The sequence below is a fragment of the Dermacentor albipictus genome, chromosome 5 (assembly GCF_038994185.2).
Source record: "Dermacentor albipictus isolate Rhodes 1998 colony chromosome 5, USDA_Dalb.pri_finalv2, whole genome shotgun sequence".
Lineage (NCBI taxonomy): Eukaryota > Metazoa > Arthropoda > Arachnida > Ixodida > Ixodidae > Dermacentor > Dermacentor albipictus.
This window is the reverse complement of record NC_091825.1, coordinates 50,269,788-50,295,556: the sequence shown is the minus strand read 5'-3', so window position 1 is coordinate 50,295,556 and position 25,769 is coordinate 50,269,788. Positions and strand designations below refer to the sequence as shown.

The 25,769-nt window shown below is 47.7% G+C and overlaps 2 protein-coding genes across 3 annotated transcripts in view; one reads left to right on the top strand and one right to left on the bottom strand.

Annotated features, from left to right (window-relative positions):
• The window catches only part of LOC135899217 (hepatocyte growth factor receptor-like), a 204,556-nt gene extending 189,147 nt beyond the window's left edge, over positions 1–15,409 (bottom strand). The window contains exon 1 of the mRNA XM_065428476.1: positions 15,287–15,409. The gene's annotated coding sequence lies outside the window, so the exon portion shown is untranslated. The remainder of the gene's footprint in view (positions 1–15,286) is intronic.
• LOC135899218 (uncharacterized) overlaps positions 1–25,769 on the top strand; it is a 40,640-nt gene that overhangs the window by 9,725 nt on the left and 5,146 nt on the right. For both annotated transcript variants that reach the window (XM_070538376.1, XM_070538377.1), the window contains 4 exons: positions 8,620–8,919; positions 15,185–15,475; positions 19,123–19,407; positions 25,490–25,630. In XM_070538376.1, the coding sequence (XP_070394477.1) occupies positions 8,620–8,919; positions 15,185–15,475; positions 19,123–19,407; positions 25,490–25,630 (1,017 nt within the window). The remainder of the gene's footprint in view (positions 1–8,619; positions 8,920–15,184; positions 15,476–19,122; positions 19,408–25,489; positions 25,631–25,769) is intronic.

Here is a 25,769-nt window from a genome sequence, read left to right as displayed (position 1 = left end):
CGGAGGTAACGGGAATGAAGGGGCCGCCGGTTGTGCCGCTTCGACCTCAGGACGAATGATGCGGGTCAAGTTGTCACATCGTGACGGCTGGTAGAAGAGGTCGTCACAGGATGACGTAGCAGCTGTGTTGGGAAGTCGCGTGATGTGCTGGGATACCGGCGGCTTTTAGCATGCTCGAGACGGCGGCACTCCTTGAGGATGATATCGATGCTGGTGGCGTTCGTAAACAACAGTAAATTGAAGGCGTCGTCAGCGATGCCTCTGAGGACGTGATTAACCTTATCGTCTTCAGTCATGTTCGGGTCAGCCTTGGCACAAAGGGCCAACACGTCGAGAATGTACGACACGTAGGACTCGGTCGACGTCTGTACACGTGTGGCAAGGGCTTTCTTGGCGTTGAATTGTCGACCAAACGGATTGCCAAAAAGGTCACGTAGCTTGTCTTTGAAGAGATCCCAGCTCGAGATCTCCTCTTCGTGAGTATGTAACCACGCCAATGGAGCTCCATCGAGGTAGAAAAGTACGTTGGCAAGCATAATAGTCGGATCCCACCTGTGACTGGTGCTGACACTTTCGTATAGGCGGAGCCAGTCGTCAACATCAGGACTGCTGACTCCGTTGAAAACACCAGGATCCCGAGGTGGGGACACGGCGACGTAGGTCGGGGCTGCAGACGGAGACGCTTGCGTAGATGAAGTGCCGCCAGCAGGAGCCGAAGTTGCATTGTCGCCGTAGCGACCGCTGCAAAGCTCTATGGCGGGTACGGGGAACGTCCACCTCCACCAAATTATTGTTACGTGAAGCTGAAGCCGAATACTATTTACAGTTTATTTACAGGGAAGCTCACGGACGCCAAAATGGCGACGCTATATCAACCCGGCACACACGTCGTCTTCGTCCTCCTCAGTGCAGCCACACTGTGGCGGCTGTTCCGCAGCCATATATATATATATATATATATATATATATATATATATATATATATATATATATATATATATATATATATATATATATATATATATATATATATATATATAGAGAGAGAGAGAGAGAGAGAGAGAGAGAGAAGCTGCGAGAGCTGCCACTCTAGAATTTCCTTTGATAACCTCCTTGGTTACCACGCCTAGATGATGCCCTAGACTGCGTCCACATAGCCAGTTAATTTTCGTCCATCGACCGGGTGGTGTGGCTATTGGTAGGTTGCCATGAATCATATGGACCGCGAGATGACCGCATTTGTAGCACCTGACGGGCTATAACAATTTAAAATTACGCCCTTCGGTCTATGCAACGCACGAGCCACATTTGAGCACATGATGGATTCGCTACTTCGTGGCTTCAAGTGGTCGACCTCTTTGTGGTACCTATATGACGACATTGTTTTTTGAACGACATTTGCCAGCCAGCCATATTCGGTGCCTGTCGGCCAATCTCCGACTGTTTCGCAGCGCCTGTCTTCAGCTCAGCTCATCAAAGTGCCACTTCTCTCAACCAAAGATGTTCGCTCCTTCATTGGCTTATGATCTTACTTCCGTCGCTTTGTCACAATTTTCGCTCCCTATCGCCTCCCGGATCCAGCCGGAAAACTAGACACTGCGGCTTCTGGGGGTGAAGCTGCCTTGTCGACCCTGCCCTCGAATCCTCAGTTCACGTTAGCTACGAACCAAAGCCCTCTTGGCGTTGACGTTGACGGCTATCCTGTCACTGCACTCATCGATATAGGCGCACATCTTTCTATTTTGAGTACTACCTTCCGATGACCACTGAAAAAGCTCCTCACCCCAGCGCCGGCACGCGCCGTCCGCGTTGCGGATGGCGGTACTGTGCCTATCATCGACATGTGTACGGCACGTGTTATCATCGCAGGCCCCCCCCACTCCTGTCCTCTTCACCGTGATTGCTCATTGCCCCCACGACCTAATTCTCGGCCTCGATATTCTCTCCGCGCAATCTGATCTTATTGACTGCTCTGCCTTCGCCTTGAATTGCCGATTCTATCAGAACCTTCTGACGCACCCCAGTGCCTCTTACGTCCCACCGGCTTTCTTCACCTGCACCCACAGTCAATAGCCTACATTGAACTGTTGTCTTCCCCTCCAGTTCCTGATGGCGAGTACCTCGTCACTCCTCTGCCCGACATTCCACTACAGTATGACGTTACCGTGCCTCGCAGTATACTTACTATTACTGAGAACCGCACTCGCATGTCTGTCTTTAACTTTGGATTGGCAAAGTAAATTCGACCGCAATGCATTTGCCTTGCCAACGCTGATTGTCTCAGCGATCATCACGTGGCAGTTTTATCAACCGATGGTTCTTGCGAGCTTAGCAGGTCCCTCGCGCCAGCCTCGGGCACCGATCCCAACATGAAGAAAATAGTTGCGACGGACCTGTCCTCTGCGCAGGCTAAAGACCTTTGCCAAGTATTATCGTCCTACCGAGATATTTTCGTCTTCGACGATCGCGCTTTAAGCTAGACGCTCGCGTTCAAGCATCGCATTCTTACTGGTGATGCTACGCCTATTCACCGACGACCGTATCGAGTTTCTGCGTCGGAACGCCGAGTAATTCAAAGTGAAGTGAACAAAATGCTAGATAAAATCATCATTGAGCCTTCTTCTAGCCCATGAGCGTCCCCTGTGGTGTTGGTTAAGAAGAAGGACGGCACGTGGCACTTTTGTGTAGGCTACCATCATCTCAACAACATTACTAAGAAGGACGTCTACCCGCTCCCACGTATAGACGACGCCCTCGACTGCATCCACGGTTCCAGCTATTAATGCGACAGCGTTAAGGAGCTCGTGTCGCAGAAAAGCCGGTGTCGTTGGCGTCGGCGGCGTTGACTGTGAGCAAAAAATACCAGAAGGCGATTCATAAATAAAAACAACTTGCAAGATGGGCTGGGTGGGAATCGAACCAAGGTCTCCGGAGTGTGAGACGGAGACGCTATCACTCAGCTATGAGTTCAATGGTTGAAAGCGGGACAAAAGCGCCTCTGGTGAATGCGGTGTTGCTTTAGAAACGTGCCGTAGAAAGTTATACTGCTGCGTATATCGGTAATTATAAGGATGTAAATGACAGAAGTCGCAGTTAAACGCGTAGCGAAGTACGTTTCCGCTACATTCCTTCTGCGCTTGGCGCACAGGCAGAATCATCTTGCGGCAAACACAGAAGACCCCCTCCTCGAAATATACGGTGATGACCCGACAGTTGGCGCGCCACTCGCCCGCTTCTCTCCTTCGTCTCGTCAAGAGCATGCTGAGCGAACGAGTGGGCGGTGCAAATGGGGTGCGATAACGCTCTCGCGTTCCACTCTTGAAGGCGAAGCTTAAGCGTCCTCCAATTTTTTCTACTCTGTTGATCTTCGTTCTGGATACTGTCAGATTGCTGTTGACGATATGGACAGAGAAAAGACCGCGTTGATCACTCCTAATGGCCTATACAAATTTAAAGTAATGTCGTTTAGATTATGCAACGCCCCTGCCACCTTTCATTTCAGTGTATGATGGACTCCTTGCTCCAAGGTTTCTAATGGTCCACACGTCTCTGCTACCTCGACGACATCATCGTCTTCTCGCCGACGTTCGACACCCACCTGCAGCGTCCAACCACTATACTTGACGTATTTCGAAAGGCGAAGCTGCAGCTTAACTCGTCCAAATGTCGTTTTGGTCTCCACCAAATTACTGTCCTGGGCCATCTCGTCGACGCTTCCGGAGTACAGCCTGATCCCGACAAAACTCACGCTGTCCGAGACTTTCCGATTCCGAAGACAGCCGCAGACGTTCGAAGTTTTGTAGGGCTATGCTCGTACTGTCGTCGTTTTGTTCAAGATTTTGCCGCAATTGCTAGACCCCTCACTAATCTTTTGAAGAACGGCGTACAATTCTCGTGGGGTATTTCAAAAGCCACCGCCTTCTCTCGTCTCGTCACTCTTCTCACCTCACCACCCGTTCTCGCCCACTTCGACCCTGATGACCCTACAGAATGGCGTACAGATGCTAGCAGTCACGGCGTAGGTGCCGTCTTAGCCCAGCGTCAGCGTGGCCAGGATCGTGTTATTGCTTATGCGAGCCGCCTCCTAGCACCATCGGAGCGCAACTATTCCATTACGGAAGGAGAGTGCCTTGCTGTTGTCTGGGCGGTTGCGAAGTTCCGTCCTTACCTTTACGGTCGCCCTTTTTCCGTAGTCACTGACCATTATACTCTCTGCTGGCACTCATAGCTAAAAGATCCTACTGGCTGGCTTGGTCGATGGGCTTTGAGGCTACAAGAATTTTTATATTCCTTGGTGCACAACCCTGGCCGCCTGCACCAAGACGCTGACAGCTTGTCGCGTTACCATGTTGACGACTCTGACTCTTCCAATACTGCCAGTGCTACTTGCGTATTCTCTGTGTCGCAGCTGCTTCATTCCGCCGACGAGCAACGTCGTGACGCCTACATCAGAGCACTCATCGACCGTTTTGGACACTCTCCGGCCGATACTACTCTACGCGTCGTCGTCTTCTGTGACCGTACCGATAACCTTCATCCGAATGGCTCTGAGTGCCTACTTGTAATACCTAAACACCTCCGCTCCACCGTTCTAGAAGAGCTTCACGAGCACCAACGGCAAGGCACCTCGGCGTATCTCGAACCTATGACCGTGTACGTCGCCGTTTTTTCTGACCGGGCCTTGCCCGTTCCGTACGACGTTACGTCACCGCTTGTGAACTTTGCCAACGACGCAAGAAGCCTTCCCAGCTCCCCGCTGGTTACCTGCAGCCGCTCAACATCCCTGCCGAGCCCTTCCATCTTGTTAGCTTAGACCTTCTCGGCCCATTTCCGGAATCTACATCAGGAAACATGTGGGTTGCAGTCGCGGCGGACTACGCGACCTGCTACGCCGCAACCCGCGCTTTTCCGACCAGTTGCGCAACTGATGCTGCGGCCTTCCTCCTACGTGTTATCATTTTGATGCATGGTGCTCCGCGCCGATTGCTAACAGACTGTGGCGGTACGTTTTTGGCCAAAGTCATTGACGACAACATGCGTGCCTGCTCAATACAGCATAAATTTACCACCTCCTACCACCCTTAAACGAACGGCCTCACTGAGCGTTTGAACCGCACCCTTACAGACATGTTATCCAAGATTCAGACGACCACCATGACTGGGACCTGGTTCTACCTTACATTACCTTTGTGTACAACTCTTCCCGTCTGGAATCTGCTGGCATTTCCCCGTTTTACCTCTTGTATGGTCGAGAACCGACGCTACCACTAGACACTGTGCTTCCGTTCACCACAGCATCAACTAGCGATTATGCCCGTGATGTAATCGCCCGGGCTGACCATGATCGCCAACTTGCGCGCGCTCGTCTACAAGTCCTCAAGACAAACAGAAGAAACGCTACGACCTCCGTCACCGTGATGTCCATTTTGTACCCGGCACCCTGTTTTGTTTTGGTCACCATCACGTAAAGCTGGCCTTTGTGAAAAAGTGTTTTCCTGTTACACAGGCCCATATCGCGTGCTCCGCCAAATGACTGATGTCACCTATGAAGTCGTTCTAGCCACGCCCACTACGTCCTCCGATCGTAATAATATTATCGTGACATCGGCCTCACGAAGCCTGCTCGTTTCCTTTGACTCCATGTATCCTTCTGCTGATGCTATCCCGAACTGCACTCCTGAAGAACCGTCATCGCATCTAACCGCTAAACGCCTTATTCGCACGTGATCCCTGTTTCGTGACCACTAGATAACTTAGTGAATTCCATCTTGGGCCCTAACTTTGCAATGTGCCTCGAAGTGTTAGAATTATTTTATTTCATGAAGTTCGATGTTTGACGGAAGCCCGTCTGGGATGAAGCATGGTGAAAAGGTAGACAAAACCCGGGGCACTAAGCTGACCAAAGTAAAATTTTAAGAGAAAAGAAGACGTTTCAGCTCCCATACGGGAGCCTTGTTCACAGGTAAAATCACAGGTAACATTTTTACAGTGCACACTCTAAGAAAATTTACACCCTTTGGGGGTGCATTTGCCACACAACAATAAATTTCATCTGTCTTGCCTGCATTTCCTTTCTTGAAAACGCTGCCCTCGTTACTTTCCTGTTGAGAATTCTCTTTCATGTTGATAACGCGCATGCCGTTCGTGACTTGGACGTACCGGGCTCGCAGCGTTAAAGAAAGGGAATGTGGGCAACACAGATGATGATTATTGTTGTGTGGCAAATATACACCGCAAAGGGTGCAACTGTTTTTAGAGTGCACTGTAAAGATGTTTGACCCTTAGGGATGTATAGCGTCCGACAACGGAGCTCTAACGAGACGTGCGATGACATAAGACGTAGTTGAAAACGACACGGACGTGAAAGAAGACGACACACCAAGCGCAAACTTTCAACTAAGTTTATAGTGCCACTGCGTTTTTATCCTGTTTAGACCATGACATTTCTTTACAAGTGCAAGGCACTGCAGTTTTTAAAACATTTAGATACGTTGATGACTTTTTAATTTTCATTGACTGCTCTTCTGATGCCTTCTTTCTGGAAGCTAAGAAAGCGTTAGAAACGTTTCAGAAGTGCTTAGTCCCCCTTCAAACTACTCATGAGATGCCGGTAGATAGGTCTCTTCGTTTTCTTGATCTTCGCCGGAATTTTCAGCACAGCCACACGTGTTGGTCGTATGAGCCGCGAGCCAACAAACCACTTCTGCCGTATACGTCCGCACATTCTAAGCTTGTTAAGCGGGCCATTGTCAGTTTGTGCTTCAAGAATGCCCTTAGCAAGTCTTGCTGTCATGTTGTGGACGTAAGCTTAGAAGCGCAAACTTTACGGTTGCCCTTGGCTGGATATCCTAGGGTGGTGCTAGTGTCCGTAGCGGAACGCATCTTAAGAGAAGCGCGATCCAGTACGCAGAAGTCAGTTGCCGATGCCCCTCCTGGTACACGCCCTAAAGTTAGTGTCATACCTTACATGCACGGGATATCCCACAACTTGAAAAAGATTACCCAAAGGGCGAATGTAAGAGTTGTTTTTTCTGCTCCCGACAAGCTCGGCAGGCTTTGCAGGCTGACGGATCCAAATGCCGTCCCTTCCGATAAGCGCAGAAAGCATCACCGAAAAAATTGTCGAGTGTGTACACCGGGTGGTGCACAACCTCCCGCTTTCACGTGGGAAGAAATATATCTGACAAACTGGGCATTGCCTCAATGATCGGCTCCGCGAACACAGCAACAATGTAAAAAACGGCTCAGGGGGTTTCTTGGCGATCCACTGTCGCGATCATGGGTGCAAGCCTCTTGAAGATCAATGCACGATTGTTTCCCGTGGCAGTACGCAGCTCATCCGTGAGATATCTGAAGCGCAGATGATCGCGAAATTGGGTGATGCGTGTGTCAGCTTCCCGTCTCTGGCTCTCACAGAAAAAGAATTACGTTACTTGGACGCGGCATCACACGACACGTAACCATGTTACATGAATTCGCACTTCATTTCCTTGTAAGCGCGTGCGCGATCTACGTTGCCTGCCATGAATAAAATGATGCAGTGGCACAATAAACTTAGTTGAAAGTTTGCGCTTGGTGTGTCGTCTTCTTTCACGTCCATGTCGGTTTTTATGTCGCGCAATATCATTTAAGCAATGGATTACCGACTTGCCCGGAATGCTGCTCTCAGTAGTTGAAAACTGTGTAATCATTCTGACAGCCTTTGGCACACAGAAATATCCGACGAAAGAATTTCACAGGGAAAGATATGAAACTCTCCAGTCGGATATATGTAATCATTCTGACAGCTTTGGGCGCACAGAAATATCCGACAAGAGAAATTCACAAGGAGATATATGAAACTCTCCAGTCGGATATTTCTGTGCGGTCAAAGCTGTCAGAACGATTACATAGTTTTCAACTACGTCTTTTGTCATGGCGTATCTAGTTCGAGTTCCGTTGGCATCCTCTATAAAATTTTGTAAGTCCCTAACTGTAAGGGTGTTACCAATGTGACAACACGCTTAAGTGTGCAAACATTTTTACTGTGTAGTTTCTAATTTTTTACATTTGCGATCTACATTTAGGCGCGCAGTAAAAAAAATTATGTGCTTCGGCTGCATTGCTTTCGCTGCGCTGCCACAGAACGTTGTCGCTGGGTGTAAGCACGCACAAGCCGTTTCAAGTGCCCCACTGTGATTACGGTCCTGATATACAGCCTATCAGAATTTTTCCCGTTAAAAGAAATTCATTGGCATTGAAGATCAAAACCCTTAGAAAAATACTGGCCAGCCTAATCAGAGCGTTCCTGCAAGAATCCGAACTTATTCTATAATGGCTTTTCTGCAGACAACTTTCACTTACCAGAAAGTGTATGTGTTGTGAAGTCATGACGCGGTAGGAGGTCACGGGGAAGCGCGATGTTTTTCACAATCGCTTTAGCCTGCTTTGTGGTCAGTTCTGCATTGTGCCGCGCAACGAGTAACAGCAATGCAGACTACTGAGCAAGGCGAAGCTGCTCGAGAGTTTTGAGGTTAAGGAACTTCATTTCAGAAAATTAGTCGCAATGTCGGTACTCCTTTAAGCAGCCTCTGTACGCATTTCACTGATTTCATCTGTTTCTTTCCCTCCATGCCTCAGGCCGTTAGCTTCGACACGACTGAGAAACTGGACGCCACGTTTCTCGCCCTCCTGTCCGCCAACCTGCGCACGTCCCATCCGCGGCTCGAACACCTGGAGGCCGGCGATCTGTTCTCTGGCGAAGTGGTGCCAGAGTCTCGCTGGCGAAGCGCCCTGGCTGCCTACGGTGTCTCGCTGGGGGAAGGGCACCGCCTCCTCGTGCGCAGCGAGAACGTCGACTTCGTGCATGCATTTATCGACACCTGGGAGACCATCGGAGAGGCGGACACGCACGTCTTCCTCTCCTGGTGCACGGTCCAGGTCCGTCTCGAGTATTAAACGCCTCGCTCTTAACGACATTGTAATGCCATTAGAGCGCCCCCGGTTTCGGAGCGCTGGCGAAGCTGCCTGGAATCGCTCTTGACACGTAGACAACCCAGTGGCATAAGACAATTTTAACTGACCTGAGCACAGCTCAGATTGCACGCGCTGAGGCACTGCAGAGAATTAACTGCGTCGATTTAGCATTTTTGACGAGTTCGTCAGCTTGGCACAGTCGGCTTGGCGGCATAAGGAGAAAAAAAAACACAAGTGAGCTCGCCGTCATGCTCCGCTCCCTCGGCTCTGCAGCGTACCAAGGGCAGCGTTCTACGTTCCATTGCCGACATGAGCATCGTGCTCACATGCGCTAGCGTTTCCGCTGAGCGGCTGAGTTAGACCGCATTCACACAGCCGTCAAACGCCCCGTCCCGTGACCATCACGGCACCGGCATCTGCCATGAAACGGCGTTTTCTTGTCAATTTCTCCTCAACAATAGCACACCGGTTACTTTGGTTGACGCTCCTAAGATCGCCGGTGTCCTTTTTTGTCCCGACCCAGCTGCCAAGGTTGTCTACCTGTTTGAGCCACTAGGTATAAGAACATGGTCGTGATGTCGTGGTTGTTCCGTTGTCATCGTTCCACCTTCGTGATCTTACTCTCATACCATCGTCGTCACGCCTTCTGGCCCGACCCAATTACCCAAGTTGTTTAACAGGGCTGATTCTTGGGCTAGTTGGTACGGTTTACTCACGATGGCAAAGCCTTTAGCACAATTCAAGAAGACAGGGACGTGACAGAGACACTGGACAGCGCTGTCCGGTGTCTATGTGACGTCCCTGTCTTCTTTAATTACGCTAAAGGCTTTGCCATTGTTTAATAGCTTGGGCCACTAGATATGGGTTCCAAGTCGTGATGCCCTTCGTGGTCGTTGCATCGTCTTCCATCCAGCTTTAGTCAGCCAACCCTGGTCACGCCGTCATCGTCACGTGATGGTTCTCATACAGTCGGCGTGTATTCGTTGTCACACAACCGTCGTAATGCCATCATTGTCGATCCATTGTCCTCCATCATCACGCTGTCGTTTTACCATCTTCATCACTTTAGTAACGTAATGTTATTGTCATGCCATCGTCGTTAATTCGACGTCATAATTTCTTTTGTCATTCAGTGTTGTAATCTTAGCGTGATTCAATTGTGATTACATCACCGTTGCCATCCCGTTTTCGCCAGACAGTCGCTATCATGCATCCGTTGTTAGACAAGTGTCCCCGCGCCGTCGTGGTGATTCCATCGTCGTGACTACAGCTTCCGTCATCCGACTCTCGTCGAGCCGTTGCCGTCACACCATCGTCGTCATAAAGGTTTCATGATACCTGGTATCGCTCGTATCACCAATGACGCCAACCGCGTTCTGGCACACTTGCGGCGTAACATGCCTCTGGCCACAACCTCTGTCAAATCACTAGCTTATTATACTCTAGTGCGTACACATGCTCAATATGGGATCCCCGCCAATGTGGCCTGTCTAAAACTATTGAAAGCGTCCAGAATCACGCAGCTAAATTCATTTCCCTTTTCTTTTTCAAATTTTTCTTTCCATTCCGGCGTGACCCAACTTAAATCACGTGCTATATTTTCCAGATTGGAATCCAGACGTAAAATATCCCGCCTGTGCTTTTTTTTTTTACAAATTCTAGCAATCGTGGTCATCCCATCAGCCTGATTTATGTCCCCTGCAGGAAGAAGGCCTCTCCCTGCTATCTCCAATTACCCCTGTCTGGCGCTAACGGATTCCAACTTGCGCCTGCAAATTTCCTCATTTCATCACCCCACCTAATTTTCTGCCCTCCTCGACTGCGCTTCCCTTATCTTGGCGCCCATTTTGTAACTCTAATGGTCCACCCTATGCACTACATGGCCTGCCCAGCTCCATTTTTTTTTATCTTATTGTCAACTAGAATATCGGCTATCCCCGTTTGCTCTCTGATCCTCACCTCTCTTTTTCTCTATCTTAAAGTTACGCCTAGCATGTTTTCTTCCGTCACTCTTTGTGCGGTCCTTAACTTGTTTTCGAGCTTCTTCGTTAAACTCCTAGTTTCTGCCCCATATGTTGGGCACCGGTAGAATGCATTGATTACACACTTTTCTTTTCAATGGCAATGGTAATCTCCCAGTCAAGATCTGGCAATGCCTGCCGTATGCACTCCCCAAGTCACTTTTATTCTTCTGTAAATTTCATGCTCATGGTCAGGGTCCCCTGTAAGTAATTGACCTAGATAAGCGTACTCCTGTACAGAGTCTAAAGGCTGACTGGCGATCATGAATTCTTGTTTCTTTGCTAGACTACTGAACATTGTCTTCTGCGTATTAATCTACAGCCCCACTCTTGCACTCTCCCGATTAAGGACCTCAGTCATTTGTTGCACTGCATCTCCAGTGTTGATGAGCAGGACAATGTCATCTGCAAACCTAAGATTACTTAGATATTCGCCTTTGATCTTCAGTCCTAAGCCTTCCAAGTCTAATAACTTGAATACTTCTTCTAAGCATGTAGTGAATAGCATTGAAGAGATTTTAGCTCCTTGCCTGAGCCCTTTCTTGATAGGTCACTCGCTACTTTTCTTGTGGAGAACCAAGGCAGCTGTAGAATCTTTGTAGATAGTTGCCAAAATATTCACGTACGCCTCCTGTACTCCTTGAATATGTAATGCATCTGTGACTCCTGGTATCTCTAGTGAATCAAATGCATTTTCATAATCTATGAAAGCCGTATAGAGAGGTTGATTGTACTCCGAAAATTTCTCAATTACGCTGGTTTATGACATAGACGTGAGCCCTCCCTGAAGCCAGCCTCTTCCGTCATCACTCCTGACCACTGATCATCTTCTAGGGCAAGCCACAGCGAAGCTGTTCACACTTGCCACGCTCGCAGCTCCTGCTACTTCCGGTCTTTCTTCATACAGACTGCGAAGGATTAGAGGTGCCCCCGCTCCTGACTGTGTTGCGCTGCCAAGCTGCCAGCTTCAAGAAGTGCATTGGAGAATGTATCCCGTCATAATAGTCCTACCCCTGATGTAACATCCTTTATGTAGAGCATGTGAGGAATAAATAAGTACATAGACATTTCAAGGATCACTTATTTATCCCTACGGGGGTGAATAAGAAAGCATTGCGACCAGCCCGCGATGGCTGCGCTCTTTCAGACGTCGTAATTCACTTTCGCCTTAATTAACAAAAAGTCGGGGATTTGAGTCCTACCAAAGGTAGTGGGTTCTAGTGCCTTAATTACCTACGTCCTAATTAAATGTGCCTTAATCTTACCTTAATTAACGCCAAAAGTCGCGGGTTCGAGTTCGACTCCCACCAAAGGTTCGAATGGCTTAATTAACTATGTCTTAATTAACGGCACCTTAATTGACTTCGCCTTAATTCACACCAAAGTTCGTGGGTTCGAATGCCGTCATAAGTTCTATCTTAATCAAACCTGATTTAGCTAACTTAGTCTTAATTAGCGAAGCTAGTTAAGACTAAGTTAAATAAGTAAGGCTAAACTAGTAATACTAGGACTAAAGTAACGTCATCGACTCCTCGATTGGCTCACTTGACATTTTGGACCATCGTGGTCACGCCAATGCCGACAACGCTGGATTTTCCGCCTCGTGAGTCACATAATGTTGTCGCATTAATAAATAACACAGTTGTGACGCCATCGGCATCGTGCATTCGTCGTCGTCACATTTTCCACATGCCGCTGTCGTGGGTCATCGTCGTCATTGTGTCGTCTTCGTACACTCGAATACCGTCGTCGTGAGGCCCGTCGCGGTCCATCGTTGCCATTCTAACGTCGAGATCCGACTATTGTCACCTCATTCTTCTCCTCGAGTCATTTCCGCCACGCTTTCGTCGTTATACCATCGTCAGCACTGATAAGAATCGACATCAAGTTGTCCCAGTGCCGTCGTCGTTATGACGGACTTGTCGTTCTGTAGACGTCACTCCTTCGTCATTCCATCGTAGTCACTGCGTCGGCATCGTACAGTCGTCGTGTAACACCGCCAAACGCGCGGGCGACTTTGGCAAGCGAGCGACATAACGTAGCAAAGTCGGGCGATACCGGAGTATGTCGCATATATCCGAAGCAACGAAAGTCTCGGAATGGCCACTACGCATGTTAAATAAACGTTACCTCAGGAATACGGTATGTCGCTACATCGATCGAATGCTAATCGCATTACCGTCGACAGAGGCGATCGCCGCAGCCGTCATTTTTTTTTTTCGCGGTAAGATCAGCGACGTATGTGCCACAGTCGGCTTGCGACACAGTCTAATTTCGCCCCACAGGGCGTGCAATATTTAAATGACTGTGCGAAACTCCAACTAAAGGAAGCGCTTCAGAGAGCACGGAAACATTTCGAAAGTTTCAGCAAGGTTGTATATGCGCCAAGTTATCTGACGTCGACTGTTTCGGTCCTATGTGCATTTTTTATTTAATTTCTTTTAATTTTTCTTTCTTATTTAACCCTTTATCAATGAATGTTTCACAGGCAACATAACAGTCTTTTTTCTTGCCGATTTTCGGTATTGAGTACGAGTTTCCTAGCTAAAAGCCTTCTGCCAACATTGAGTGACAGGTAGCAAGTGTCATCCGTTGATTTGGAGCAGGAACAAAGGAGGAGGAGAAAGAAGTTTGGCACGCGACTCACTTTGTTTTAAAAGCTTAAAAGAAGAGAGACTGATGCAAGGTCTGCGGCTGCAGTGGCGTCATGGTGGGATGTAAAGCAAATGAAATGTGCACCCATGGTGCACATATGACGAGAGCTGTCTGTGCGTCTTCCAAATGAAGCCGGAGGTAGCTTGGAGTGAAGCCCACTTCCAGTTTTCTTCCTGGTGTTTCCTTGCTATTGCTCAAAAAATTTCAGAACATTTCTTTTGTTTTCGTTGATTATGTTTATTCTCAATGTGTTTTCTCCGTTTAGATAAAAAATATGAGTATTTTTCCTCTACTCATATGCGCTGTCATCAAAAGGTTAAGTATGGGAATACAACGGAAACCGAACTCACCAGCCTCAATCCTGGTGACCCGCGTCAGCTGATCAACAGGGTCATGCAGGCGGCCAGGTTTCATGTCTTCCTGGACTCATGAGGTAACCCGCAAGGAAGGCGACGAAACTACGTCTGCTCTCAAAAAGTACAGGTATCATCATCATCATTAAGCACGTCACTGTAAATCGCTTCTGCGGGAATCAGCAGTGTGAGGGAGGCCAACGAAAAGGAAAACTGTCATCCACCCGAGCACAACGTGAAGCTGTTGCTTTCGTTGTTGTTATTACGAAACATATTTCTTTGTCTGATCACAGGCAACGTCAAACGCGAGGCAGTCCAGTAACTCACTCCGCATAAGCATAACCTTTTCGTATTATTAGCATTTTTAACGCAATAATTTGTTGAAGCTAAGAGGCAAAGTCACAGAGATGTCAGAAGTCGGGAGGTCAAAGCTTAAAGAGAAAAAATTGGAGGACGCTTAAGCTTCGCCTTCAAGAGTGGAACGCGGTAGCGTTATCGCATCCCGTTCGCACCGCCTACTCAAACGCACTACGCCAGCCAAACGTCGCGATTGGCCGAGATAGCCGGGCCCCGACGCGCCATGAAGGCGGACGTGGTCATGGGGCGAGTGGCGCGTCACGTGTCGGGGCAACGCCGTACATTGCGAGGAGGGGGTCTTCTGTGTTTGCCGGAAGATGGCGTTGCGTGTGCGCAGAGCGCAGGAGAAATTTAGCGGAAACGTACTTCGCTACTCGTGAAACTGCGACTTCTGTAAGTTACATGGTCATAATTACCAATATACACCGCAGTATAACTTTCTACGGCACGTTTCTAAGGCAACACCGCATTCACTAGAGGCGATTTTGTCCCGTTTAGTAGGAACGAACTCGTGGCTGAGTGGTAGCGTCTCCGTCTCACACTCTGGAGACCCTGGTTCAATTCCCACCAGCCGATCTTACAAGGTGTTTTTTATTTATAAAGTGCCTTCTGTGATATATCGCTCACGGCCAACGCCGCTGACGCCGACACCGACGCCGACGACACCGGCTTTTCTGCGACACGAGCTCCCTAACGCTGTCGCGTTAATACACGTTGGCTCCTATGCTGGCAGTACCGCCACACTTACAGCTCCTGTAGACAGTAGCGCGACATGCCGTACTAAAATTGAACTCGACTGGAGTCGCGACTAAGTCGAGTGACGTTGATCATTACGTATTGCAGCTGGCTGCACTGTTCACGCGGCGGTCGCTCATCGTGAGCTTCTACGGGAGCCACAGGGGAGCCCAGCTGATGCACGGCGCCTTCTGCCTGGCGCGCACCTACCTGCTCGCCGGCGACGCCGCGTTCGCCGGCTACAGCGCCGACGTCCTGTACGCCGGCTCGCGGAGACAAGCCGAAGCGCTGGCCGCGATGGTCCGGCAGCAGTTTCGCAGCAGCCTCGCCCAGTGGCTGCACCGAAACGGGAACGTGACCATCGTCGCCGACTGGAACTCGACGGACGTCATGTTCAGGGTACTGCGGCACCCCACTGGGGCATGTTTTCAAGATGGCTGCTCCCCAGTGTTCCTTTCACAGTGATAACCTGTGACATTTCGTGGTCGTTCACTTGTCTTCAAGCAGCGCACGCAGCGCTCTCATTAGATGAAAAATGCGGAAAAGTCCACGGAATGTGAAGGTGTTGCGTAGTGAAGCGAATGAAAGGAGAAAAGTAGAGGAAAAGTATATAGATCCGTGGCACACGGCTGAGAGGGTGTTGTCACGTGGTGCGGCGCTGCGGAGATTGACGTTGTCGCTTTTAGTTGGAGTTGCGTCAGCTCGTGCGCCACTCGTTACCATGCCTACTGGTTCCCGGACGTGTCACACGCTTGTCCTGCATTTGGCCTTACCTGGTTGATACAAAAATCTGTTATAACTGTATAATTCATTATACATCGAATAATTCCCTGTGGTCTTAATAAACCATAGTCTAATTTATGATAGTTGGGGATACAAAAATGCCTTCTAAATGCATCCATTCTCCCACTGCGATAGAAACTAAGAAACTTCGTGCGAAAGCAACTCGTCGTCGTTATGCAAGAAGGCTGAAACAACAGACAGTTTTTGTAACTCCGGGACCTCCTCCCGTACTAATGATGAGTGACGAAATAAATAAATAAATAAAAATAAAGATGGCCGTGTTGGAGAACCTGAAAAGAAACGCGCCGTGACCGCGAGCGAAGAAGAACATCTGTGCTGCAAACGTAAACGTTATCACCATCGTCAAGCAGGGATGACTAAAAAAATGCCAGTATAAATCATTGCCGAAGATTATCGAAGTTCAGTGATAATCAAAGATTATCAAAGGGATGCCGCGGCATCCTCATGGTGGTATATAGATGAGAATGAAATTGTCATGATAATGCAGCGGAATTCGAGAACGGTATTGCTACATTTCATAATCATCGGCAATAATTTGTACCTTGACTCTTTCACACTGCGTACATCAGTCATCAGCGTCAAAACATAACCAATTATTTTTATTCGTTTGCCATGCCTAAGTTCAAATGCAGCAACGTAGCGTGAAAGACGACTCACCTCTTTGGTATCGTTGAGTCATTTAATGGGAAAAGCAGTCGGCAACGCGCTTTCCACAGCGCTAGGATGACGAAGGCATGCGCGGTGTCATGACGACGATGTAGGCCCGACTGCGCCATGACGATAGGGACACGAGATCGACAACGTTGGCACGATGACAATGTCAGGACAACAAAAAGATGGCGGGATTAAAATGGTTCGATGAGGACGATGAGGCCAGGACAATGCCACGACAAGGTAGTCGTGCGGACGATCGAAACAGCATGGCTACGAGGCCATGCCGACGACGATTGGTTGCATCGTCATTGCGGTGGCAGTGTCACAGAATTGTCACTCTCACCTGCCAATCACCTTTTCCTGGGAAGGTGACTGAGCATCTGTTGACGCGTCCTTGAGTGTCTTCAGCGTTTCCTTCTGTATACCCAAATCTGATATAATGACCTCTCGTTGGTTGTAAACGTAAATAACTGAATATGCGGACGGTAGCAGTACGAACACGATGCCACGAATGACAATGACAGCAAGATGATAATGACGCGGGAACCGGCACGATGACAATGCCATGGCAAAGACAATTGGGTGGTGAAAACAATTACAACCGTGAAGGCATGATGACGATGAAACAACAACTATTAGGTCATGACGATGGTGGTGAAACTACATCCTTTGCAGGAGTACTGGGCTTTTTCAAGATCATGTGGGAATCTGTAAACTTATGCAGCAATTGAGCACGCGTAAAAGCCTTTCGCAATAATTTAGTTAAGCAAGTGGAAATATCACTGGACTTTGTGTACATCTTTGCCTTCTCTACATCTAGCAGGGAGTCTGAAAAGAAACTTTAGTTTTCCTACTCTAAGAATAGTAGCACTAAAAGAGACTCAAAAATTTTCAGGTAGTCGTACTTAAGCATTAATTTCATTTAAAAGCTTAAATACTGATTTTCAGGACTAAAAAAAATTTGGTTGGCCGGTGCTCAAGACGTGAGATTGCAGATACTGGTTTCGAAACATGCTTTCGGGGATTTGGGAATGGTAATGCTACAGGGCAATTTCAGATATATAGATACATGTTTTTTGTAGCACAATTAAAGTTATCTGTGCATGCACGCACTAAAGCATTGCTTGAAAAACTAACGTCCTGTTCTTTCTTTCATTCTTTCCGTTCTTTTTTTTTTCCTAAAAGCACTCGTCAAGCTGCCTTCACCACGATAAGAGTTCGTATAGGAAGAAGCCTGCGTGCCTTTAAGATTCCCATCCATGTAGAGGCAGTAGCGTGAATATGTGTGCTTGTATGGGGCGTCAATAAAACCTACAGTTGCGTGTAGCGCTCTCTTTATTAATTGCCTCCTGTACACGTTTCTTTTTTCATTTTCTTTCAAAGTACGCATACGTTCAATGCGGCAGCTCTGAACACATCCTCATTCACACAGCCGCCAGCAGCCGCCATCCCTCCTGTCCCGTCACCGTGACAGGAAGCGTTTTAAAGCGAATAGCTTTTTTTCAGGGAGTGTGCTCTCTGGCAATCGAGGTGCGGAAGATGAGCAGCAAGGAGGGGGTGGAGGGTGACGGACGGACGCACGCACGCACGCACGCACGCACGCTCGCGCTCGCTCGCTCGCTCGTTCGTTCGTTCGTTCGTTCGTTCGTTCGTTCGTTCGTTCGTTCGTTCGTTCGTTCGTTCGTTCGTTCGTTCGTTCGTTCGTTCGTTCGTTCGTTCGTTCGTTCGTTCGTTCGTTCGTTCGTTCGTTCGCTCGTTCGTTCGTACTATTCGCTTCCATTGAAATCATCGGCGACGGTTTCTGCATAATTTCCTTCCCATCTTTCTTCATAAAATCGGGACACCGGCGACATTGGCCGTATCAGCAAAGTTCGCCAGCGTCCTATCTTTGAGAAGAAATCGCTGAACATACGCTGCCTTCTGACGGAAACTAGTGCCATGATAGTGACGAGGACCCGCCGCGGTTGCTTAGCAGCCATGGAATTGCGCTGCCAAGCACGGGAACGCGGTTTTGAGGCCTGGCCATGGTGACCGCATTTGGGTGGAATCGAAATGTAATAACGCTTTGGTTTAGGTGCTTGTGAAAGAACCCGAGGTAGTATACATTAAACTATGGGGTTTTACGTGCCAAAACCACAATGTGATTGTGAAGCACGCCTTAGTGGGGGACTCCGGCGACTTGGACCACCTGGGGTTCTTTAACGTGCACCTAAATCTAAGTACATAGGTGTTTTCCCATTTCGCCCCCATCGAAATGCGGCCGCTTTGGCCGGGATTCGATCACGCGACCTCGTGCTTAGCAGCCCCACAGGACAGCCACTAAGCAACCACGGCGGGTTATGGTAAAAATTGAACCTGAGCTCCCACTACGGCGTGCCTCATAATCAGATTGTCGTTTTGGCATGTAAAGCCGAAGAATTTGTTTTATTTTTTTATGTTTACGGGACGGGACAGATGATGGCTGTACGAGTCTCTGCCTATGACAACATATCTAACCAATTTAGAAACGTTTACAGTTGGCAAGGAAATTATAGTCTGAGAAGACTGCCTGGCGGCATGTGACGGCAGCTCAAGCGTTTCCTTCGCAGATCGTGGCAGCTGCGATAAGGGTGGCCGACGGTGGTCTCATGAATCACACCCAGCTCCATTATCCGGACACTGGCGACTCTCTGGTCGCGAACTGGCGCAATGCTGTCGCTGCCGGCCGCACAGTGGTGTCACCGTCGCGATCGTCCCTCCTAACGGCGCTAGAGGCGCTGGCCTTCCATGCAGAGGTCGATAACGACTTCGTGCTACTTCCGTACGCCTTCTCGTTTCCGTTATACGACGCCGATGCCCTGCTGGCGATCAACTACGCTGGACTGGGAGGCCAGGTACTTTGTACAGCACTTCTGCGAGGACAATCAGACGCCAAAACGTTTATGCAAAAACTCACTCCTACAAAACTCTCCTACAGAACTACAAAACTTTCCTACAGAAACTCACTCGACGGCCCCATGGTGCCATCCAAACTAGTGTTCCTGTTTATAAGAGCCATATCAATCAGTCAGTCATTCGCTCAATCATTTATTTATACAATGTGTGCGAGTGCATCGATAGTGAGTATACACAAGGAGGTCTCATAGCACAAGGCCCTAAGAGGACCTACCTCCTGCAACAGAATACAAAAAATGTTGAAGAGGTGCAACAGTACAGCATCATGCACATAATAAGATTACAATGAATTCGATGCATAAATATACCAGTAAAAGAATTATTATTGAAGTGATCAAGTGACGAATGGTGCAAGGATAAGATTGAGCACAACTGTACAAACTAAATATATCATATTCATTACAAACGTTTTAAATGTTAGTACATAGGAAAAAAAGAGCTTGTTTAAACACTAATAATGATGATTGCTTAATACCTAATGGGAGCTTGTTCCGGAAGTAGATCGCTGCAAAGAATATGATATGTTTGCCATACTTACTACGTAGCAATAGTAAAAGAATGTTATTGTTGGATGCGAACCTCGTTGGATTGGAATTAGATAAGCTATCTTGAACGCATCGAAGGTAGAGTTGTTATTAAGTGCTCTTTTAAATAGTATGCCAAGTTCGTATTTGAACAAACAGTGCACATGTACAAGTTCAAGTTCCTGAACTCGTAGATGCGCACTTGCTAGGAGTGGGCTTCATGTCAGTATGCGAATAGCTTTGTTCTGCTGGGGCTGTAGCGGTAAAATGTGAGTATATTAAGTATTAACCGATGAAATTATGTAGTAAAGCATGTAGCTATGAATTAAAGCGGAGTACATGGTAAGTGAAGCATGTGGCCTGAAATAGGGACGTACCTTAATTATTAACCTCATCCCCAGAGCAACCTTTTCTTTTACGTGCTAGACGGGATCAGAAAATTTTAGCTTTGTCTCAAGCATAACTTCGAGAGATGTGCAGTGTGATACTTTGTAGAGACGCTGCTCATTGAAAACGATGCAAGGATTAAACGTGGCAGGGTTATGTTCCAAGTGGAACATGACAAACCTCGTTTGGGTCATGTTCATTTTTAGGCCACTGGATGTGCACCAGTTTGATAAGTGTTTCAGCTCAGTGTTTTGTTATTAGGTATACGGTCTACTGAGGTGTCAGTAAGAACAACTGCACTATAATCAGCATATGGCACGGGCAGAAAATATGCAAGGCAGTTAGCTAGGTCATTGATATGCATAACAAACAGAAGGGTCCTAACTGTTGTGCCTTGTGGCACTCATTTGTTAGTAGTTTTAAAGTTAAAAAATGGTTTGCAAAACCCAAATCACTTGTTCTCTGTGAGATAGGTAATCTGATTAGAGTAATGACATTTCTCACCACGCCTATCGGAATGAATTTATTCATTATTGTACCATGTATAATTAAATAAAAGGCCTCGGTTAGATCAACAAATAGAGCACCGGGGGTATAGCCAGAATCAAGAGCATATTTACAGAAATTTGCCACAAAAATTATGCGATATCTGCCGATAAGCCAGAATGGAAGTCGAACTAATGAGGTTACAACAAGGCAAGCTCCATTAGGTGTTTGCGTAATCATTTCTCAATGCATTTTCCTATAACCTCGCTGAAGGTGGACACAATTGCAATGAGATGGTAGTTGAAATCATATTGAGAACACAAAAAAAAACATTTGTTTTAATGCTAAAGAAAATTTACCCGCCTTAAAAAATTAGATTGATTATGTGACATAAGGAAACCGCGATGATGTGAGTGATACACGTCAAGTGTAAAGACCTAATGTCATTGAGTCTAGCGTTCGTCTACTTTAGTTGCTGGGTGATTTCAATAACTTGATCTGGACCAGGGGGATAAAGATAAAATGAATGGATACATCTGCTATAGATAGTTCCCAGGTAGCAGGCTGGAGTGTGGAGCTATGACAAATTTGTTCGATAAAGGCGTTTGCGATACAAACGGGATTGTTATAAATGTCAGCAGAACGTACTTCTAGGATAGATGATCCAGGCGCAGACCTGTTCGAGAACAAAATAGTTACCTTCCGCTATTGCTTACGGTCATTACCTGCTTGACTGATTATCAGCCTGATAAGCATGGATTCTGCTTCGAAAAGATGTGAGTCCACCTGAACAGCTACTTAACGGCAGAACTTACACTTCACGTTCACGCTCCAGAGAGGACGTGTTATCGCGTCCGAATTTTAAGATGCATAGAGTCAGTTGCGCTCTATTTACAGGCAGGTGTGTCGCATTGTGTCGAAAAAAATGTCCTGACTCTGTGTTGCCCAATTCTGTGGAACTTGATATCTTCGCTTTATCCCTATTTCCTCCTCCTGAAAAGTAAGTCGCCCAAATTGTGGGCAACTTTACTTAACGCACCTACCAGCGCTGCCAGCTCTCGGAAATATTCCCTAGATTTCGTGTATTGTTTAGAGAAACGGGGAGCTTTGTCCCAGCCTATGGAATATGCGCACCATTATACTGAAACAGTGAAAACTGCTGACAAGGCGGCGTGTTTTGAATTCAGGCTCTCACAAACTGCGTTCGCACTAGCGTGCGAACTAATGACTCTCAATAGTACAACACCACATTGAATGCCACTTGCTTAGTAGTCGAATGTATGCGGATGCCCTGGGCCCTTTATAGAAATCTTAGCTGCTACTGCGTTTTTGCCTTTCGTACCTCTCGCTGTGCTGTCGATGTATGTGCACTGCGAATGAAATATTTATGTGTAATCGACGAAACAAACGTATGTCGGTGCAGCAAACGAAGCAGCATGAGCAAATCTGGGCGTAAGCGGACGTGTAAGCCTATAGCGCCAGGCACACTAGCTATAGTATGGTAGGGGCGCTAAACAGCTGGCTGTGCATGCGTATGCTGTAATTTCGCCGGGAACACGCGCGGAGAAAACTTGGGACAGAGTCTCAGTAATCATGTGTTTGCACGGCTGTTGCGTCGGAGGAAAGATGAAAATTAGTGGAGCAACTACATGCTTCGCTGCAAGTGACCCGTAAGGCAGTTAGTGTGGTGGTGCTACCTCAGTGCACGGCACGGGAAAAAAATTCAGATACTTTACATTGGTGTCATGAAATGCCTCACTGTTTTGACACTGTTACAGTCCTTAAGGAGGTCCGGGGCCCATCTTCCACAAAATTAGAATAATGCTCCGTGTAAACTTGGCAGGTTGCTCTAGGTGTAAAACCACTTTGAACAACAAAGCATATAACGTACGACGTCTTCTGTGATTTTGACTTCAAGAAGGGGGTTGTGTTTTTAGAAAAACAGCTTGATGTACTACATCGTTTCAGCGTGAGTCCAGTGATTACATTATTTGAACAATTTAAAACGAGCTTTGAAATAAACTTAAAGTATGAAAATTGCCGTCTGTTTGCATACCACAAGAAAAATAGATCATTAGAGAAATCATATTACCATACTCAAGAACCGCGTTTTAAAAAAAAACCTAGGCAAATCTGGGAAAATTTTTATCTGAGTTAAAGGAAAACTGGCTTTGGGTGTTCTCTGCGCTGCCACCATCTTTCCTTGTATTTTTTCTTTTCGCTCTTCATCCAATTGATAGCTCGTGTGTACGAGCATCAAATCCCGGACCTGCTCCTTTTTCTGCGAACGTTCCACGAAGGCATGGAGGAAGGAAAAAATGTGGACGACGCTTAAGCTTCGCGGAACGCGATAGCATTCAAAGATCCTGACTGCTTGTCACACTTCCCTGCAACTGTAGCTTATGTAACCATAACGTTTGCCGGGAAACGCTGGCGGTGAATGCTATTCACGAAGGCAAGCGGACGAGCTTCCTGGTAGAAACACGGCTCTTGCATGGACCGCTTTAGTGGGCTTTTTGGTATATTCAAACTAAAATCCGACGCTATCATGTCTGTAGGTTGCGTTTAGGCTGTACTTTACAATTTCTCGGACGCATATTATTTTCGGGAATTCAATTAGTTCACTAACGCTTCCGCGCCATGCGGAGGTCCTTCGCAGTTGTGGTTCGGAATGATGTTTTGCTAAACGGCGTCCGACGCACGAAGGCGACACCGGATTTTGTGCCACACGGTTGAAAATGGAGACGAGCATCCTCCGTACAGTCCGCATGCTAGGGGAAAAGTGTGGTAATTTTTCGCTATTGCGACCATGTTGTCGGGGCACACTAGCGGTTGTGTTACGATGGTGCGTGCTCATGCGTGTGCTGCCCCGTAGCTTTTGTACCGTGGCAAAACCGTCGTGTGTGCTGGATTGTCTAAGTGTCCGTGTTTCTTTCGTTCTTTTTTCTTCTTTTATTTTTTGGCGCTGTTAAATGTAGACCATGCTCTCCCGGCTGATGTTGTGGCCATGGGACTGGAAGAAGTAAAAAACGTGAAACAAACGCGCATGCAATGCCGTACACAACCTACCTAGCTACGGATGAAGGACGATCTGAGAATATATTTCCCGTCTTCAGTGTATTCATGCTAACATGTCATCACAGATTGAAACCGCTGTGCTTCAGTATATGCATGATAAACACCTTGCAGGCCAGTGACAACTGTGCAGTGTCCCCGCTTTTGACAGCGGGCTACGCTTTTGTGGCACGTAAAACAGCCATGTGGAACGATGGGAAGGAAGCGGCTGCTGTGCGTAATTAAAGAAGGAGCCCTCCTTACCGCAGATAGCTTATATGTCTGCTCGAGGGGCGCATGGAGGTGAAGGTTGGTGGCTGCTTTGCAAGAGTGAACAAGCCTTGACAGAAGACGTACGCCTGCGCGCACATCAAATGGCTGGTTGTCGCACGTATACGCCTGGTCAACGCGCTAGCCGCATGCATACGCGCTTACTGTTCGGCACCGCAGAACCTTGTTTCAGTGAAGATTCACTTGGCGTGACAACGATATAACGCACGCCGCAGTCGGTGTGTTCAAACGCGCAACGACGTTCTCCTCCGCTGGCCTCTTCGTCGGCGCGCTATGGTTCGTTCCAACTATGCTGTGCGCGGCCGCCCGAAACTCGTTCAATAAAACGAGACGACTCCCGTAAAGCTGCGACCAGCGTACGTGTTTGTTGTCTCATAAAGTGCAGACTGGCTTGCCATATTGGTCGATGTGCGTGAGGTATGTGCTGCCTGTCATCGCCCGTGCATTCTTGCAACGCGGTGAGAATGCGCAGATCTGTTTTCAGAAAAGCCGGTATAGAAGTAGCGGGGCACCGGCCTCACAGTCTAATCTGTGGAGTTCATTATGAACTCCTTTCAACGTTGGAGCGCAATACTTGGACGAAACGAACTCGGGCAACGGTATATCGCGATGGCATACACACCGCGTATCTGATCCGTTGGTCGGATCACTACTGCGCGCGCACATCCGCGCAGCCCAACGTGGTTGCGCGCCGAAAGCGAGAACTGTAAACGAGAGGAGAATCTGACGCGACAAGATGGCGAAGTGAGGCCAACATTTCGCGTCACTGACCTTCGCAAAGAGTGCCGTCAGGACTTCTCCTTAGCTCTTCTTTCCTTCGTGCACGAAGGTTTTGCTTGAGCAGCCACGTGATTTGCCGCGTGAAAGTGCAATGATAAGGCAGGACAGCGCGCACAGTACGTGCTTATACACTGCCTTGACCCGTCTGAAGAGCCATAGTTAGTTTGGTGGTCTAATTAAATCGGATAATTCTAGAAACGAATTCTATAATAAGTTCTCATTAAAGTGCCTAAATTTTAATTTTAGTAACTAAAGAGGCGATTCAATTGGCGCACAATAGTAATAGAACAGTTAGTTGGGTTTTTTTCTTACTTACAATGTCACATTTGACGCGCCTCACTAAAAGGTCAATTTAGAATTACGAGCCGCCAATAACATTTTGCGAGCAAGAGGTCCTGCACAAATGTGAAAGCCGTTCGACAATGTCCCACAGTTGATCGCTGCATGCTATGGTGAAGTGCGAGTCTGTGGGACCAATGCTGACCGTTGCGTACCACAGGTTGCGCAGGCTCTCGGTGAACTGTTCTTGAAGGCATACCGCAACAGCTCATCCCAGGCAATGGAGTCCATCAGCCAATTCACGAAGTGCCTGGCCCTCAACAACGTCACTACGCTCCACGCGGAGGCACAAGCGCTACAGGTGGGACCCGTGTGGGACATGCTGACTGTGCAGTGCTTGACTGTCTATAAAGTTTTTTTTTATTTCATTTCTGTTACGTTCACATGAAACAGAAGAGTGGCTGCTCATTCTTTCGAGTTGTTGAGCGATCGGTAGCTAG